Raw genomic sequence first — 18,300 nt, 5'->3', positions numbered from 1 at the left:
GATGTCCTGGAGTTCAGATAACTGACCTTCAACAATCACAACCATCTTTCTATACGCCAAGCATGACTCCAACTAGTGGAGAGTTTTCCCCGATACCCATTGATTCCAGTTTTTCCAGGGATCCTTGATGACACACTCGGTCGAGTGCAGCCTTGAAGTCAAGGGCTGTCAATTTCACCATTGAGGATCCTAGTAGCATCTCAGGGGAGAGGACAACGGTAGATTTCAATGTTTTGAATTGGATCGAGGGGCAAAACTGCCATGTTTTTGACTCGTTATCATGATTCAATAGCCTATAATCAAAGAGTTTGTGACTGCATTCGATAGTGACCATGATGGGTGAGTAGTGAAACTAGCCTCTTTATTAAGCACCCACAATAGCACAGTTTGAGGCGACGATGGAATCCAATGTACAGTTTTACAGCAGCTTCTTTTATACACAGAATTAACATACATCAAAATTTTAGCACATTGGTGTCACTGAGTTGTATCTATTGTACACAAATTGGCATCTGTCCCAGGGAAGCAGGAGATAGTTTAAGCACTTGCTAACTAGCTGTTACTCCTGATGGTATTTGATTGTCTGTCCGGTCCGAGCTTGCACAATTAAGAGGTGTTAGTCCTGTTGTCTTCAATGTAGTAATGTTAGTAAAAATACTAGACCTATATGATCTAAATAAGTGAGAAATTATACATATACTAAATAAAAGTATATAGGATATTAAACTTTCTGAAGAAGGGTCTAGACCCGAAACGTCAGCTTTCCTGCTCCTCTGATGCTGCTTGGCCTGCTGTGTTTATCCAGCTCTATACCTTGTTATCTGAGATTCTCAAGCATCGGCAGTTCCCATTATCTCAGGACATTAAACTAATCTCCCTTAGCTGGTTCATGAGATTCCATTAACTCTTGCTGGTTTTTGCCAGTTCCTACGCATGCATTCATGCAGTTTCACCTAAATAAAAGTTAGAAATAGGCACTATAGTGTTATAGAAACAGGTAGCATATAAGGAAATTTCAAAGAGATATACAGCAGCAGACTGTAGGCACATGCTGCTGGAGGAAACTGTTTGTTGTCCTGTGGCCTATTCAGGTCCCGAGAGATGGTTACTAAGGGCCAATTAATATTATAATCTTTCAATAGCTTTGAGTGAGTAATGGAGACACGATGGCAGGGATGGCATTGTTCTGAGCAGGTTACCAAATTAACACTTATTCAGGGGTAGCCTTTGATACAGAAACAGGTCTAAACACTGCTTGCAGAATGGGTCGGACAATTGAAAAGTGTGAAAAAACAGTCATGGGTTGGCAGCTTAGGAAGGGATGTTTAACTTAGTTTATCTAGGAAGAGTAAAATGTACTATGAAAACGCAGTTATATGAATGAATGCATGCAAACGTGGAATAGTAAACAAAGAGCATTTGTGAGTGAGTTGGTAACGAGAATCATAATACAATATTTCACAGAGTATAATGGGAATGTCACTTGTGCTTTTGACATCTTTCTCCAACACTTGAAATAATTGATCTTGCCTCACCTGTAAAGACCATAAGACCATAAGACATAGGGGTGGAAGTAAGGCCATTCGGCCCATCGAGTCCACTCCGCCATTCAAATCATGGCTGATGGGCATTTCAACACCACTTCCCTGCACTTTTCCCGTAGCCCTTGATTCCTTTTGAGATCAAGAATTTGTCGATCTCTGCCTTGAAGGCATCCAACGTCCCGGCCTCCACTGCACTCTGTGGCAATGAATTCCACAAGCCCAACACTCTCTGGCTGAAGAAATGTCGTCTCATTTCCGTTTTAAATTTACCCCCTCTAATCTTAAGGCTGTGCCCACAGGTCCTAGTCTCCCCACCTAACGGAAACAACTTCCTAGCGTCCACCCCTTCTAAACCATACATTGTTTATGAATGTTTATTTGAGAGAGGGATTTGGCAGCAACTGTTGGCAAAAAAAAATTACTAAAGGAGTTACGACCTTCAGGAGGGGAGGGTGGATTTGGAGCTGTGTATAATTTAGGCTAGGACATCTTTACATCAATCAAGAACAGTATGAGTGAATACCTTGAGAAATGTTAAGATTCATTAGGTGGACGAAGCAAGGGTCTAGCACAGCTTTACAGGATTACAGGCTTGCTCGGAAGGAGCTCAAAAGTGGACTGAGGAGGGCCAGGAGGGGGCACGAGAAAGGCTTGGCAGGAAGGATTAGGGAGAACCCAAAGGCATTTTACTCATTCGTGAGGAATAAGAGAATGATCAGGGAGAAGGTAGGGCCGATCAGGGATAACATAGGGAACTTGTGCGTGGAGGCTGAGCAGACAGGGGAAGCCCTAAATGAGTTTTTTGCTTCGGTTTTCACTAAGGAAAGGGACCTGGTTGTGAATGAGAACTTTGAGCAGCTGGAAAACAGGCTTGAACAGATCAAGATTGAGGAAGTTGATGTGCTGGAAATTTTGGCAAACATTAAGATTGATAAGTCCCCAGGGCCAGACCAGATTTATCCTAGGTTGCTCCGGGAAGCAAGAAAGGCGGTTGCTAAGCCGCTGGCGAAGATCTTTGCTTCCTCACTCTCCACGTCTGTGGTCAGCAAGGTTTTGGAAAGAATTCTGAGGGATAGGATTTATGACTTTTTAGAAAAGCGTGATTAAAGGGAGTCAGCATGGCTTTGTGAGAGGCAGGTCATGCCTTACAAATCTTATTAAGTTCTTTGAGGAAGTCATGAGACAGGTTGACGAGGGTCGAGCAGTGGATGTGGTGTACATGGACTTTAGCAAGGCATTTGATAAGGTTCCCCACGGCAGGCTCATTCATAAAGTCAGGAGGTATGGGATACAGGGTGATTTGGCTGTCTGGATTCAGAATTGGTTGGCTGACAGGAGGCAGAGAGTGGGTGTAGATGGTAAGTATTCTGCCTGGAGGTCAGTGCTGAGTGGTGTCCCGCAGGGATCTGTTCTTGGGCCTCTGCTCTTTGTAGTTTTTATAAATGACTTGGATGAGGAGGTTGAGGGGTGGGTTAGTATGTTTGCTGATGACACAAAGGTTGGAGGTGCCGTTGATAGTATCGAGGGCTATTGCAGGCTTCAGCGAGACATTGACAATGTGCAGAGCTGGGCTGAGAAATGGCAGATGGAGTTCAACCTGGATAAATGCGAAGTGATGCATTTTGGAAGGTCGAACTTAAATGCTGAATATAGGATTAAAGGCAGGATTCTTGGCAGTGTGGAGGAACAGCGGAATCTTGGTGTTCAAGTGCATAGCTCCCTCAAAGTTGCCACCCAAGTGGATGAGGTTGTTAAGAAAGCATATGGTGTTTTGGCTTTTATTAACAGGGGGATCGAGTTTAAGAGCCGCAAGGTTATGCTGCAGCTCTACAAAACCCTGGTGAGACCACACTTGGAATATTGTGTCCAGTTCTGTTTGCTCTATTATAGGAAAGATGTGGAGGCTTTGGAGATGGTGCAAAGGAAGTTTACCAGGATGCTGCCTGAACTGGAGGGCTTGTCTTATGAGGAGAGGTTGACTGAGCTCGGACTTTTCTCTCTGGAGAGAAGGAGGAAGAGAGGTGACCTGATTGAGATGTACAAGGTAATGAGAGGCATTGATATAGTCAATAGCCAGAGACTTTTCCCCAGGGCAGGATTGACTGCCACGAGGGGTCATAGCTTTATGGTGTTAGGAAGAAGGTATAGAGGAGACGTCAGAGGGAGGTTCTTCACCTAGAGAGTGGTGAGCGCAGGGAATAGTTTGCCAGTGGTAGTCGTGGAAGCAGAGTCATTAGTGACATTTAAGCGACTGCTGGACATGCACATGGACAGCAGTGAATTGAGGGGAATGTAGGTTAGGTTATTTTATTTTTGGATTAGGATTATTCCACGGCACAACATCGTGGGCCGAAGGGCCTGTACTGTGCTGTACTTTTCTATGTTCCATGTTCTATTCATAAGGAATAAACTAGTTTATAGATTAAAGAAAAGTACAACACTGAGTTTCTCAAAGTCATGCAACTAAACATTAATTTAGAAAACAGAAATCACCTATTCCACATAACTTTGGAACAAGAGAAACTGTTACCAGAGGTGGAAGAGTTAAGAACCAGAGGTCACCGACTTAAAGTGATAGGCAAAAAAAAACTAGTGATGCAGATAGAAATTTATTTATGGAGCAACAAGTAGTTAGGATCTGGAGCGCATTAGCTAAGAAAGCTGCAGAGGCAGTTCAATCACAGCTTTCAAAATGAGCATGGATCTGGGGAAAGGGTGATAGAATGGTACTAGCTGATACATTGTTCGAGACATCTGTGGCTGGGAGTTCAGGAGGTTGACTAAATGACTGCGTGGGATAAAATTGCCAAGCTATGAGCAAATGCCAGTTCAGGACATGCTTTTGTCTGGCATCAGGTAGCTGATTTCCATTGTAACATTCAGCCCATTAATTCTGTTTATTTTCCCACAAATTCTGCCTGAGCTGCTGAATAGTGGATGGCCCCTCACTGGTCTCAGCATCAGAAACACCTCTTTCTCGGCAAAGAACATTGCTGGAGCTGGGGAACGAGGTAGGTTGAGGGTGCAGTTTGGTGGAGGGGTGGGGGAAGAGTTTGGCAAGGCCAAGTTAGAAAGTCTTGGGATTGGGGAGGTGACACCCTAGTGCACAGGACAAGGAAGAATAGAAAAGATGGGAAACTTGGGACAAATTTCTAATGTTCCCAAGGGGTTGGTAATGGGCGTACAACACCCCCCCCCCCATCTCTTTTACCCTAGTAGTGGGATCTGGCAGGCATCAAGCTTGACAATTAAGGGCCTCAACTGGCTGAGTCGGTTTCCTGCCATCTCCCCTGCCATGTTTAAAATTGAAGTAGAGTCAGGAATGGGCAGGCAAGTGCCCATGACAACATACCTAATGTTACCCACCTCTGAACGTCTGTGAACCTGTTCCAGAGATCATGAAATTCTACTCAGAACTACAAATGACTGAACATAGTAATAGCCTTTAAAAAAGGCAGAATTAAGAAACCCCTGACTGCAGCCTTATGAATATGAAGTGAAAATCTCTTACTGCATTATCAACCTCACAGAAACACTGGGAAAAATAGTTGATTCTTACCCTCCCTCCCAACTACACGCACACACACTCTTTCTGTCTGTCTCTCTCTCACACTGACACACTCTCACTCCCACATAGACGCACACACACTCTGTCTATCGCTCTCTCTCTCTCTTACACACACACACACACACACACACACACACACTCTCACTCCTCCATTTCCCTTTTACACGTAACAATCACTCACTGTCTCCCCCACCACCCTCCACACACACACACACACCCCTCAGAGATTTACATGTATTTGCAGATACATCCTATTTTGTTCAAAAAGCACACAATTCACAGACAGTTAGTCAATATGGCATTTTATAATGCCTACTTTAGAAATAAAACTAGAGATAATGGGAACTGCAGATGCTGGAGAATCCAAGATAACAAAGTGTGGAGCTGGATGAACACAGCAGGCCAAGCAGCATCTCAGGAGCACAAAAGCTGACGTTTCGGGCCTAGACCCTTCATCAGAGAATGGTCTAGGCCCGAAACACCAGCTTTTGTGCTCCTGAGATGCTGCTTGGCCTGCTGTGTTCATCCAGCTCCACACTTTGTTATCTTAGAAATAAAACCAGTCTTATTCCAAACCAAAACACAAACAGATTCTAAAACAAGCCCTCACACCTAACATGCATTGTCTGACCCGTTCTTTACACTGCTAAAACCTTTAGTTCTCTCAGTGCAGTGACTTGAAAGAAATTTGGGGATTTACATATACATATTAGTCAATTAAAACCTTCTCACTGATGAAAGATTTAACAACATCTCGGGTTTGTTTAATACATCCTCATCAGTGGTGTGACCCTTTCATCTTTTATTCATTAATTCTGTGTCTGATACCACCTCACAAATACCTGAGGAAGGAGAGAGAGTCCAAAAGCTTGTGTTTTCAAACAAACCTGTTGGACTATATCCTGGTGTCGTGTGATTTCTGATGTTGTCCAACCTCCAAGACATGAGCTTTACGCAATGTTCACAAAGTTACCACTAGGGGAAGACCATACATGTACGTGGCAATCAATCAGCTGCTTTTAAATTTGTATCTAGCACCAGAGCACAACGTAGTATATATAAACACAAAGTCACTAGGGCCAAATAAATACAAATATGATTCTTTTTCCTCTGTGTTTTGAGAGACCCTATGATACTTTGTCATTTGCTCAGTTCTCGATTCCCCGTCTGGACCAGCCAATTTAATCTTGCACATATCCAATCTCAGCACATCCTTTTGGACCTACTCCAGTATTCCTATGTGATTTTCGCACAGAAGGACATTTTTATTTATGCTGAAACCAATCTGACCACACCTTACAGTGAATCATTGAGATTAATGTCAGTTGGCGGCACAGTTGCTCAGTGGTTAGCACTGTTACGTTGGTTTCATTTCACTATTGGGTGACTATCTTTGTGGAGTTTACACATTCCCCCCATTTCTGTGCATGTCCCTTCCAAGGTACTCTGGTTTCTTCCACAGTCCAAAGATGTGCAGGTTAGATGGATTGGCCATGTTAAAGTTGTCCATGATGTTCAGGCCTCGGATTAGCCTTTGGGAAATGCAGGGTTTCAGCAAGAAGGTTGGGGTGGGATGCTCTTTGGAGGGTTGGTGTGGACTCAATGAGCCAAATGGTCTGTTACCACCCTGTAGGGATTCTATGATTGAAATCTATTAGATTTCAGGAAAAAATGACCAAAAGATACAGCAGATATCATTTGAGACTTGGGACCTTTTGAAAGTACATCAAGCGCTTTTGTTTACACTAATGGAATGATGTTATGTTTGCAGCTGTGCATGTGTGGATGGAATGCAGCAGCCATGTCTAATGGTGGCAAATCTAATTTCCAATTGGATACACATACCCCATTTAAAAATGGCCAACTTGCTGCAAAAATGGCTGCTGAAAGTCAGATGACCTAGCTTATGTATTCAAAACACTGCCTCATGTCTCAAAAGGACAAAAAGATACACTCAAGACGAAGAGGTGTTAATCCCACCCACCTTGAAATCGTGAAAAGGGACTCCTGAATTGAACTGCTGATGTTTCGGGCCTAGACCCTTCATCAGGGAAGGGGATGGGGAGAGGGTTCTGGAATAAATAGGGAGAGTGGGGGAGGCGGACCGAAGATGGAGAGAAAAGAAGATAGGTAGAGAGGAGAGTATAGGTGGGGAGGGGATAGGTCAGTCCAGGGAAGACGGACAGGTCAAGGAGGCGGGATGAGGTTAGTAGGTAGGAAATGGAGGTGCGGCTTGAGGTGGGAGGAAGGGATGGGTGAGAGGAAGAACAGGTTAGGGATGCAGAGACAGGCTGGGCTGGTTTTGGGATGCAGTGGGGGCAGGGGACGAGCTGGGCTGGTTTTGGGATGCAGTGGGGGAAGGCGAGATTTTGAAGCTGGTGACGTCCACATTGATACCATTAGGCTGCAGGGTTCCCAAGTGGAATATGAGTTGCTGTTCCTGCAATCTTTGGGTGGCATCATAGTGGCACTGCAGGAGGCCCATGATGGACATGTCATCTAAAGAATGGGAGGGCGTGTTAAAATGGTTCGCGACTGGGAGGTGCAGTTGTTTATTGCGAACCGAGCAGAGGTGTTCTGCAAAGCGGTCCCCAAGCCTCCGCTTGGTTTCCCCAATGTAGAGGAGGCCACACCGGGTACAATGGATACAGTATATCACATTGGTAGATGTGCAGGTGAACATCTGTTTGATATGGAAAGTCATCTTGGGGCCTGGGATGGGGGTGAGGGAGGAGGTGTGGGGGCAAGTGTAGCACTTCCTGCGGTTGCAGGGGAAGGTGCCGGGTGTGGTGGGGTTGGAGGGCAGTGTGGAGCGAACAAGGGAGTCACGGAGAGAGTGGTCTCTCCGGAAGGCAGACAAAGGTGGGGATGGAAAAATGTCCGACCCCATCACCCAAGACATTTGAAATGACTGCTAGTAACTTTGACTGCGGTGTATTTCTTCAAAATAGAACTAAGAATTAATAACTATGAAAAAGGAGAGTAGAATCGCTGACTGCTGAACTGACCAAAAAAAAGTATGCTAATTTCAGCAATACTACGAAAAAGAGAGAAGAGTAAGAATCTCCATTTGCAAAAGCAGGCACAGCATTAAGATTTCAGACGGCAGCAATAACACAAAAGAAACAGTGATTAGAATCTTTGGCTGCAGTAACAAACCTATAGAGTGAAGTATCAGAAAGTCTGACTGCCATAATAATCTTAATTGGCCTGACCAATGTTGTCCACATCCCACAAGTGAATTAAAAAACCCTCTAATTTAAGCAATAATTCATAAATATAAGAATTTAAGAGTGTAGCTATTATCCCAGTGAAATAGGAATAAGAATCTGACTGCAGTAACAATCCTAAAGAAACAACAGCATGAACCTATGAATACAGTAATAATGTAACAAACAGCAGCATGAATCTGTGTCTGAAGAAATTATAATGTGAACCTCTGACTAGAGTCATACTCTACAGAATCAGGGGATCGATCTTGGGCTGCAATATTAAGTATATAACTGTCGGAGTACAAAATCATTACTGCATTAATAATCTGGTGGAAAATGGTGTAATAATAGTTTAAAAGCTTGGGTAAATCGTCAATCCATTTTCTAAATCAATTAAACATAAAAAAGTGTGTATTTTGGATTTACTTTGAACATACCATTATCCTGGTTTTGTTTTAAAGGATATTAAGTATAAATAAAATAACTCTACGTTTATAAAATGTTTTATTAAATAATATAGTTGGAACTTTAATGATTTGCTAAAATAATAGACTGTTAGAGGAGCCTTTTTCCAAATCTGTTGTTCTGAAGTAGTACACCAGAGGGTGCCAAATTTGACTTCTTATGAAATGTCTCAGTAATTGTGAACTGATCCATCCTACGCTGCCAAACACACAAACAGAAATTACACAGGAGTGTGTCTATCTGCTCTTAATGTGGGTTAGTTCTCTCTAAGTTCACTTGATGACTCCAACCCAGTCATCACCGTACTCGTCAATTTTAAAAAATGCGTTGCATATGAATTAATGAGTAATAATTAACTAAATTTCAAAAATCTTGATACTATCACTACAGAGTTTCCTCATTTATTTCTCGCTGCATTGAATTTCTGTGAATACACATTGAATCATTGGCTAATAATGAGAAATACTAGGAATTATATAAGACAGTATCTGGTGACAGAAACACTTCTCAGATACATGATGATACATTAGAACTGTTAAAAGTTAGAGATGGACAGCATGAGGAAGTGTGAGAGAACAAAAGAGATGCTGCTTGGCCTGCTGTGTTCATCCAGCTTCACACTTTGTTAACCTGCTGATTGATGTCCAGTTTGAATTCTGCCAGGGCCACTCAGCTCCTGGCCTCATTAGGGTATTGATTTAAACACGGACAAAAGAGCTGAATTCCAGAGGTGAGAGTGATCGGACTTGACATCAACATCATATTTGACTGAGTGTGACATCGAGGTGCCCTACCAAAACTGGAGTCAGTGGAAATCAGGAAAATTCCTTGCTAATTGGAGTCATACCTGACACATAGGAAGATGAATTTGGTGATTGGAGGTCAGTCATCTCAGTTCCTGGACGCTGCAGGAGTTCTTCAGGGTAGTGTCCTAGGCCCAACCATCTTCACCTACTTGAACAATGACCTTGCTTTCATCAAAAGGTCAGAAGTGAGCATGTTTGTGGATGATTGCACAATGTGCAGCACTATTCATAACTCCTCAGATACTGATACAGTTCGTACCTAAATGCTCAAGACCTGGTCAATATTCAGGCTTGGACTGAAAAGTAGCAAGTAAACTTCACACCACACAAATGCCAAGCAATGACCATTTCCAATAAGAGACAAATCTGCCTACTGCCCCTTGACATTCAATGGCACTATTACATCCTCGAGGTTATCATTCACCAGAAACTCAACTGGATTTGTTATATAAATACAGTGTGGACGAATTGTGCGTTTGTTTATATCAAGCATTATAACCCATTTATAATGGAACACACTTGCAAAGAAATGCTGTTTTAAATAAGCTTCAGCTTTCACAGACACAGTGAATCAGGTGTGATAATGTGGACTATTGATCAGCTGAATTTGTGATTGTATGTAAACATCATAGTTGCTGTTCCTGCAACCTTCGGGTGGCATCACTTTGGCACTGCAGGAGGCACATGATGGACGTGTCGTCTGAGGAATGGGAGGGGGAGTTAAAATGGTTCGTGACTGGGAGGTACAGTTGTTTATTGCGAACCGAGCGGAGGTGTTCTGCAAAGCGGTCCCCAAGCCTCCACTTGGTTTCCCCAATGTAGAGGAAGCCACACCGGGTACAGTGGATACAGTATACCACATTGGCAGATGTGCAGGTGAACATCTGCTTAATATGGAAAGTCATCTTGGGGCCTGGGATGGGGGTGAGGGAAGAGGTGTGGGGACAGGTGTAGCACCTCCTGTGGTTGCAGGGGACCTGCGGTCTCAGGTAACCAGCTAGAAACTGATGTCCATTTCACGCCCACCAACTCCCACAGCTACCTAGAATACACCTCCTCCCACCCACCCTCCTGCAAAAATTCCATCCTCTATTCCCAATTCCTCAGCCTCCGCCACATCTGCTCCCAGGATGAGGCATTCCACTCCCGCACATCCCAGATGTCCGCGTTCTTTGAGGACCGCAACTTTCCCCCCCGCAGTGGTCGAGAATGCCCTTGACTGCGTCTCCTGCATTTCCCGCAACACATCTGTCACACCCCACCCCGCCACAAGAGGATTCCCCTCGTTCTCACATACCACCCCACTAACCTCCGGCTACAACGCATCATCCTCCGACACTTCCGCCATCTACAATCCGACCCCACCACCCAAGACATTTTCCATCCCCACCTTGTTTGCCTTCCAGAGAGACTACTCTCTCCATGACTCCCTTGTCCGCTCCACACTCCCCTCCAACTCCACCACACCCAGCACCTTCCCCTGCAACCGCAAGGATTGGCTAGAAAGCATACGTTAAATAACAGAGGATGATATATCATGCTAAATCAGGGAGAGGATAATGGGACTCATCCATGTTCAGCAGGTAATACGGAATGTGGCCTTTATTTCAAAAGGATATGGAATATAAAAATAGGGAGGGCTTGCTAAAACTAACTAAGGTATTAATCAGACCACAGCTGGAATACGATGAACGGTTTTGGTTCCATTATCCAGAAAAAAGTCACCAGGCTGATGCCAAGTCACCACGATGGTCTGCTTTATGAAGACAGATTGAGTAGATTGGGCTGGTACTCATTGGAATATAGAAGAATAAAAGGCAAAACATATATGAATCTTAGAGGACTTAACAGGGTAGATGAGGAAAGTTTGTTTCCCCTTAAGGGAAAGGCAAGGTCATTAATATTATTTAAGGTTGAGATAGATTTTTAGAATGTAAGTGAATCGAGGGTTATAGGGAAAAGGCAGGAATGTGAAGTTGAGGATGATTTCATTGAATGGTGGAGAAGACGTGATGTGCTGAAAGACCTACTAAGTTCCTGCGACTTATGGCCCTGTCTCCCTTTTGAATGCTTAGATTGACCATGTCGCCATTCATTCTCAGGCTGTACATGCCAGATCTTAACCACTTGCTCTGTAAAAAAGTTTCTCTTAGCACTCCATATCAATATAAAAATCTACGTCTTTTAAAGCACTTTCTAAAAATTCTACTCTGCTCTGTATTGATCAGCCCTGCTCATGAAGTGTGGCCAGAAAGCAGCAGAACTGCATCATTGTGGCACTGCAGGAGGCCCAGGATGGACATGTTGTCTAAGGAATGGGAGGAGGAGTTAAAATGGTTCGCGATTGGGAGGTGCAGTTGTTTATTGCGAAGCGAGCGTAGATGTTCTGCAAAGCGGTCCCTAAGCCTCCACTTGGTTTCCCCAATGTAGAGGAGGCCACAATGGGTACAGTGGATGCAGTATACCACATTGGCAGATGTGCAGGTGAACATCTGCTTGATGCGGAAAGTCTTCTTGGGGCCTGGGATGGGGGTGAGAGAGGAGGTATGGGTGCAGGTGTAGCATTTCCTACAGTTGCAGAGGAAAGTGCCGGGCGTGGTGGGGTTGGAGTGGAGTGTGGAGCAGACAAGGGAGTCACAGAGAAAGTGGTCCCTCCGGAAAGCAGACAAGAGTGGGGATGGAAAAATGTCTTTGGTGGTGGGGTCGGATTGCGGATGGCGGAAGTGTCGGAGGATGATGTGTTGGTGGGGTGCTATGTAAGGACGAGGGGGATTCTCTTTTGGCGGTTATTGCGGGGGCGGGGTGTGAGGGATGAGTTGTGGGAAATGCAGGCGATGCAGTTGAGGGCGTTCTTGACCACTGTGGGAGGCAAGTTGCGATCCTTGAAGAACAAGGACATTTGGGACGTATGGGAGTGGAATGACTCATCCTGGGAGCAGATGCAGCAGAGGCGAAGGAATTGGTAATAGGGGATGGACTTTTTGCAGGAAGGTGGATGGGAGGAGGGTATTCTTGGTAGCTCAGATACGCTCGGTTCGCAATAAACAATTGCACCTCCCAGTCACGAACCATTTCAACTCCCCCTCTCATTCCTTCCATGACATGTCCATCCTGGGCACTGCCACAATGATGCCACCCAAAAGTTGCAGGAACAGCAATTCATATTCCGCTTGGGAACCCTGCAGCCCAATGGTATCAATGTGGATTTCACAAGCTTCAAAATCTCCCCTCCCCCTACTGCAACCCAAAACCAGCCCAGCTCGTCCCCGCCTCCCTAACCAGTTCTTCCTCTCACCTATCCCCTCCTCACACCTCAAGCCACACCCCTATTTCCTACCTACTAACCTCATCCCGCCCCCTTGACCTGTCCATCCTCCCCAGACTGACCTATCCCCTCCCTACGTCCACCTCATCGCTACTGGCTCCATCCCCGCCTCTTTAACTTGTCTGTCTCCCCTCTACCTATCTTCTCCTATGTCCATCTTCGATGTGCCTCCCCCCTCTCCCTATTTATTTCAGAACCCTCTCCCCCTCCTCCATTTCTGATGAAGGGTCTGACCCAAAACATAGTTTTTGTACTCCTAAGATGCTGCTTGGCCTGCTGTGTTCATCCAGCTCCACACTTTGTTATCTTGTGATCTCCAGACAAGTCCGCTTAAACAGACAAGTCCAGGTAAACAGGTTCACTGGTGATTACAATTAATGTATGGATAGGATTTTTGCAGTTTTGCTGTAGCCTCCTTTGCTTGAATGTTCGGTATATTTTGTTGTTAGAACTGTCTTAGGTTTTTAATATCCAGGGTAAACCCAAAGCACAAGAAAGGTGGGAATAAAAGCATACACTATTTACATTCTCACTGTCCACACTGATACCCTGAAACTGTCCACATTCTCCAGTCCACACTGCTGCTCAGCTCCACACTTTGTTATCTCGGGTTCTCCAGCATCTGCAGTTCCCATTATCTCTACTGTCTGGAGATCAGCCTTCTCTGACACAACTTCTAACCATTGAACAGATAACCTCTTCCCTGCTGTGAGGAATTTAAAAAAAATACATATTTTGTCCATACAAAGATGCTGTACATTCAAACTTTGACACTAATTCGTCTCCATGAAATTTCAGTTTGACAACTGGCAAATATTACAAATGTGATATGTTTTCTACCTTGGTTTTATCAATTAATTTATTAGCACTTGATTGTGTTCCTGAGAAGGAGACTTATCTCTTGCTTTTAAGAACATTGACCTAAGCAATAGCTTTACGTCATCCAATCAACCCTATGATCATATTCCGCTTGGGAACCCTGCAGCCCAATGGTATCAGTGTGGACTTCACTAGCTTCAAAATCTCCCCTCCCCCCACTGCATCCCAAAACCAGCACAGCCTGTCCCCGCCTACCTAACCTGTTCTTCCTTTCACCCATCCCTTCCTCCCACCTCAAGCCGCACCTCCATTTCCTACCTACTAACCTCATCCTGCCTCCTTGACCTGTCCGTCTTCCCTGGACTGGCCCATCCCCTCCCTACTTCCCCACCTATACTCTCCTCTCCACCTATCTTCTTTTCTCTCCATCTTCGGTCCGCCTCCCCCTCTCTCCCTATTTATTCCAGAGCCCTCTCCTCATCCCCCTCTCTGATGAAGGGTCTAGGCCCGAAACGTCAGCTTTTGTGCTCCTGAGATGCTGCTTGGCCTGCTGTGTTCATCCAGCTTCACACTTTGTTATCTTGGATTCTCCAGCATCTGCAGTTCCCGTTATCTCTGATCAGGGTCAGCAATAACCTGCTGATTGTTCTACTTGATAGCACTGTTGGTGACTGTTCAATCATTTTGCCAGTATTGACAGTAGACTGGTGGGGCAATAAATTGGCTGGTTTGGTTTTGTCCTGCTTTTTCTGTCCAGGGCAAACCTGGGAAATTTTCCACATTGTTGGGTAGTTGCCAGTGTTGTAGCTGCACTGGAACAACTTGGCTAGGGTGACAAGTTCTGGAGCACATGTCTTCAGTATTATTGCGGGATATTGGTCAGCACCTTTAGTCCTTGCAGTAGCCAGTGCTTCCAACTGTTGCTGCTTGACCTCACATGGAGTGAATTGAATTGACTGAAAATTGGCATCTGTGATGCTGGGGACAACCAGAGGAGGCCAAGATTGATCACCTACTTGGAAATTCTGGCAGAAAATGTGGCAGGATTGCAGAGTTTGTGTCTGATCTGTTGATTATGGTATCTCTTAGCTCTGTCTATCACTTGCTCCTTATGCTGTTTGGCAAGCAAGTAATCCTGTTTGGTTCATTTTCAGGCATGCTTGGTGCTGCTCCTGGCATGCCCTCCTGCACTTTTTATTGAATCAGGGGTGATGTCCTAGTTTGATGCTAATGGTAGATTTTGGGATATGCCAGGCTGAGAGATTACAGATTGTGTTGGAGTATGATTCTGCTGTTGATTGGCCATAGCGCCTCAACTCTGAGTCACTAGATCTATTCAACTGAGCATGGTGATAGTACCATAGAACACAATGAGGAGTATTCTCAATGTAAACACAGAAGGACTCAAGAGGATTGCATGATGATCACTCTTACCAATGCTATCCTATATCTATGTAAGGCAGAGTGGTGAGGTAAGTCAGAACTTGGTAATCAATAGGTTTCCTTTCCCATTTTTGATCTGATGCCACGAGACCTCATTGTGTCCACAGTCAATGTTGTGGAATCCCAAGCCAACTCCCTCCTGACTGTAAACAACTGTGCCACCATCTCTGCTGAGCTTGTCCTGCTGGTGGGACAGGGCATATCTAAGCATGGTGATGGTGGTGTCAGAGACATTGTAAGACATAATTCTATGACTATGACTATGTTAGGGTGTTGCTTCACTAAGTGTGTGAGGCCGCTCATCCAATTTTGGCACTAACCCCTAGGTGATAGTAAAAATGTAACGATTAAATCACCAACGCCCTACCAGACCATAGAGCTGCTTTCCCATTCGAAAGAAATGACCAGTGGTGGTTTAACCTGAGGGTTACGATTGCCTCAGGAGAGGGGAGAGATTGAGAAGTGGAATCCTTCGCAGTGATGTCAGCCAGTGCAGGAATTTAACCCATGTTGTTGGCATCAATCTACATCACAAACCTGCCGACTGAGCTAATTGGCACTACCTCGAAATGTTAGTAAGGAGGAAGTGCAGGGTCAACAGGAATATTTATGCTCTTGTTGTTTCCCAGGTCTTGGTTGATGCCAGGTGGTCTGTCTAGCTTCATTTCTTTGTGGAGAGCTTTTACAACTCAGTGGCTTGTTAGGCCATTTCAGAGGGCAGTTGGGAGTCAACCACGTTGCTGTGGGTGAAAATTGCAGATTTCCTTCCTGGAAGAACATTGGTGAAACCACATGGATTTTCCCAACAATGGGCACTGGTTTCATGGTCCCCAGAACATTCCCTGGGTCAGTGGATTGATAATGTAGCGATATTAGCTTTGGGCCATCTCGTCTCTCGAAACAAAGTTGCTTTGTGATGTCAACTTGTTCTTGTGACTTCAGGCGTGTCGATAATCCATGCGTTTCAGCTCCCCTCACACCATGCTTCTTTCTGCAGTATGTCTTGCAGATTTCTCGCGATCCGTACCTCCAGAGGGCCTCTTGCTTCTTCATGCTGCACAGCTTCCTCTTTTGGGCAGGTCTCTGACCCAAACTGGGTGGAAGGCAGCTTCACTTTACAAGGAATCTTGCCCAGGAATCTCCGCCCAGCGCTGACTTGCACGTTACTCCCACCACCACCACCACCACAAAAGTGTTTCGGCAAACTCTCTTAGCACAGACTGGGTCATGGCAGCGATCGTGGGGGGCAGTCGCCTGCTGCGGATTCCCTTCAGACGCTGCCCACTACCCTCTGCATGTGTCAACGAGAGGAGTGCAGTCAGGGCGAGGGGGTGTGCCCGGGGCTTGGACCCGAACAAGATCCGAACGTTTCACGCGACTTCTCCAGCCCCTAACATCTGCTCATTCCTGCCAGAATCCAGCTCCTTCCCTGGTGTAAAATCTTACGCCGATCTGTTGGACTTCGCCATTAAAGATCCCGAAACTTTCTGGGGAACCCTGGCCGAGAAGAGACTCTTGTGGAACCGGCTCTTTCAGCGGGTTCACGATTGTGACTTCAGTAAAGGTTCTGTCGCCTGGTTCCTGGGAGGACAACTCAACGTGTCAGGTACAAAAAAACAAAACAACCGCCCACATCTTTTTAAAATTGTGGTCTGTACTCGCTGAACATTTCATTTTCTGATAAACACCTGAAAAATAGTGGGCAAAAACATCCCAGACCGATAGTCTCCATCCCAAATAAATGCTGGCTCATAAAAATGATTGAATTTCTACAGCCGTTAATATACTTTTTTTTAAACGAAATATTCCGCCAAAAATGGCGATCGCAATGATGAAAGTGTAAACGAAATACTGATCTATGAATGTTGTGTCTAAGATAAAGAAAAACAAGTCCCCTTTTGATGCAGGAAGTGGAAATATTTTGCAGATTTGGGAATCATGACAATGAAAACGAAAGTGAATTTCAACACTTCTCTGTTTGCTAAGAGATGTTGAGATGATTCGTTATATATTCGAAACAAATCTGTTGTTACCACTGTTTAGCTTATACCATTAAAACTGCCGACTTTTAACCTACAGAACTTCAGGTTCAGTCTGCCATACAGTTAAAATGATGAACGGCCAGAAGGACCTGCAGTTAGCACCTTCCACGATATCAGGACTCAAATGTTTTACACTGAAAGCACAACTGAAGAACAGTCATTGTTGTAATATTGGAAACGTGGCAGGCAAATTAGTGATATCTAAACCGAGACTCCAGAGCAGTACAGCTTTCAACAAAATTGACTGGCAACTGTCCCACATACAGTTTCAAAATAATTGGTTCCAGTGAACGCATTGCTGAAACGGTTATATTGCAGAACATTTATCTTTACTTTTCCATTATAAAAACCTGAGTTAATGCCCAATTTAAAACGCAAAACTGACTCAATGCAAATGAGACAAACAAATATTAAACAACAAACGAAAGGAATACAGGCTAAAGGCAGGCAAATAGGACTGGTTCATTTTGGGATATCTGGTTGGTGTGGAAGAGAAGGAGCCGAGGGACTGTTTCTGTGCTGTTGTAACAGTTGTAAAGAAAGCGGAGGAAATATTGGAACACCGTTGATTTCCAGATGTTGTATGTTTTTTAGCTGCTTTCCTCCGGAAAAATGTTTGTTGACAAGTACAGGTCATGTCGTTCTGGGAGTCAGTGCGTGGGTCATGATGAGATTCTTGTGGCGCGGAGGGGGGAGGGGAACTTGCTGGAGAGGACATTGCAGGTGGACTGTGAGCGGAGGGAACGATCAATCGGCGGAGGGAACTATTGTAAGCATGCTTGAGAGCTGGGGAAAGCACATTTTTCTCCTCCTCCCTGCAAGCAAGACTGTAAAGACACTTATCCAATGAATTCAATCCTACTCACCTTTCTGGAGCTGCTGGGCTTCCGGAGCCCTGGGTATTAACAATAAAACTTAAATTTGAGGCACATTTAAATGCCTGGACTAGCATCACTTTCTCCAACAGCTTCTCTGAAAAATGGAAATGATACCCTTGAGTAGGTGGGCTTTAATTTTTGTATTTTTAAAATTTTTAACAACCCCTTCTGTCATGACACTCTGACGTTTAAGTCATG

General features: G+C 44.7%; 1 protein-coding gene across 1 annotated transcript in view; it reads left to right on the top strand.

Annotated features, from left to right (window-relative positions):
• The first annotated feature begins 16,242 nt into the window (after positions 1-16,242).
• LOC125455065 (acetyl-coenzyme A synthetase 2-like, mitochondrial) overlaps positions 16,243-18,300 on the top strand; it is a 72,102-nt gene continuing 70,044 nt past the window's right edge. Inside the window, exon 1 of the mRNA XM_048536589.2 lies at positions 16,243-16,788. Within this exon, the coding sequence (XP_048392546.2) occupies positions 16,410-16,788 (379 nt within the window). The 5' untranslated portion in view covers positions 16,243-16,409. The remainder of the gene's footprint in view (positions 16,789-18,300) is intronic.

The sequence above is a fragment of the Stegostoma tigrinum genome, chromosome 9, assembly GCF_030684315.1.
Source record: "Stegostoma tigrinum isolate sSteTig4 chromosome 9, sSteTig4.hap1, whole genome shotgun sequence".
Classification (NCBI taxonomy): domain Eukaryota; kingdom Metazoa; phylum Chordata; class Chondrichthyes; order Orectolobiformes; family Stegostomatidae; genus Stegostoma; species Stegostoma tigrinum.
This window is presented reverse-complemented; position numbering and strand designations above follow the sequence as displayed.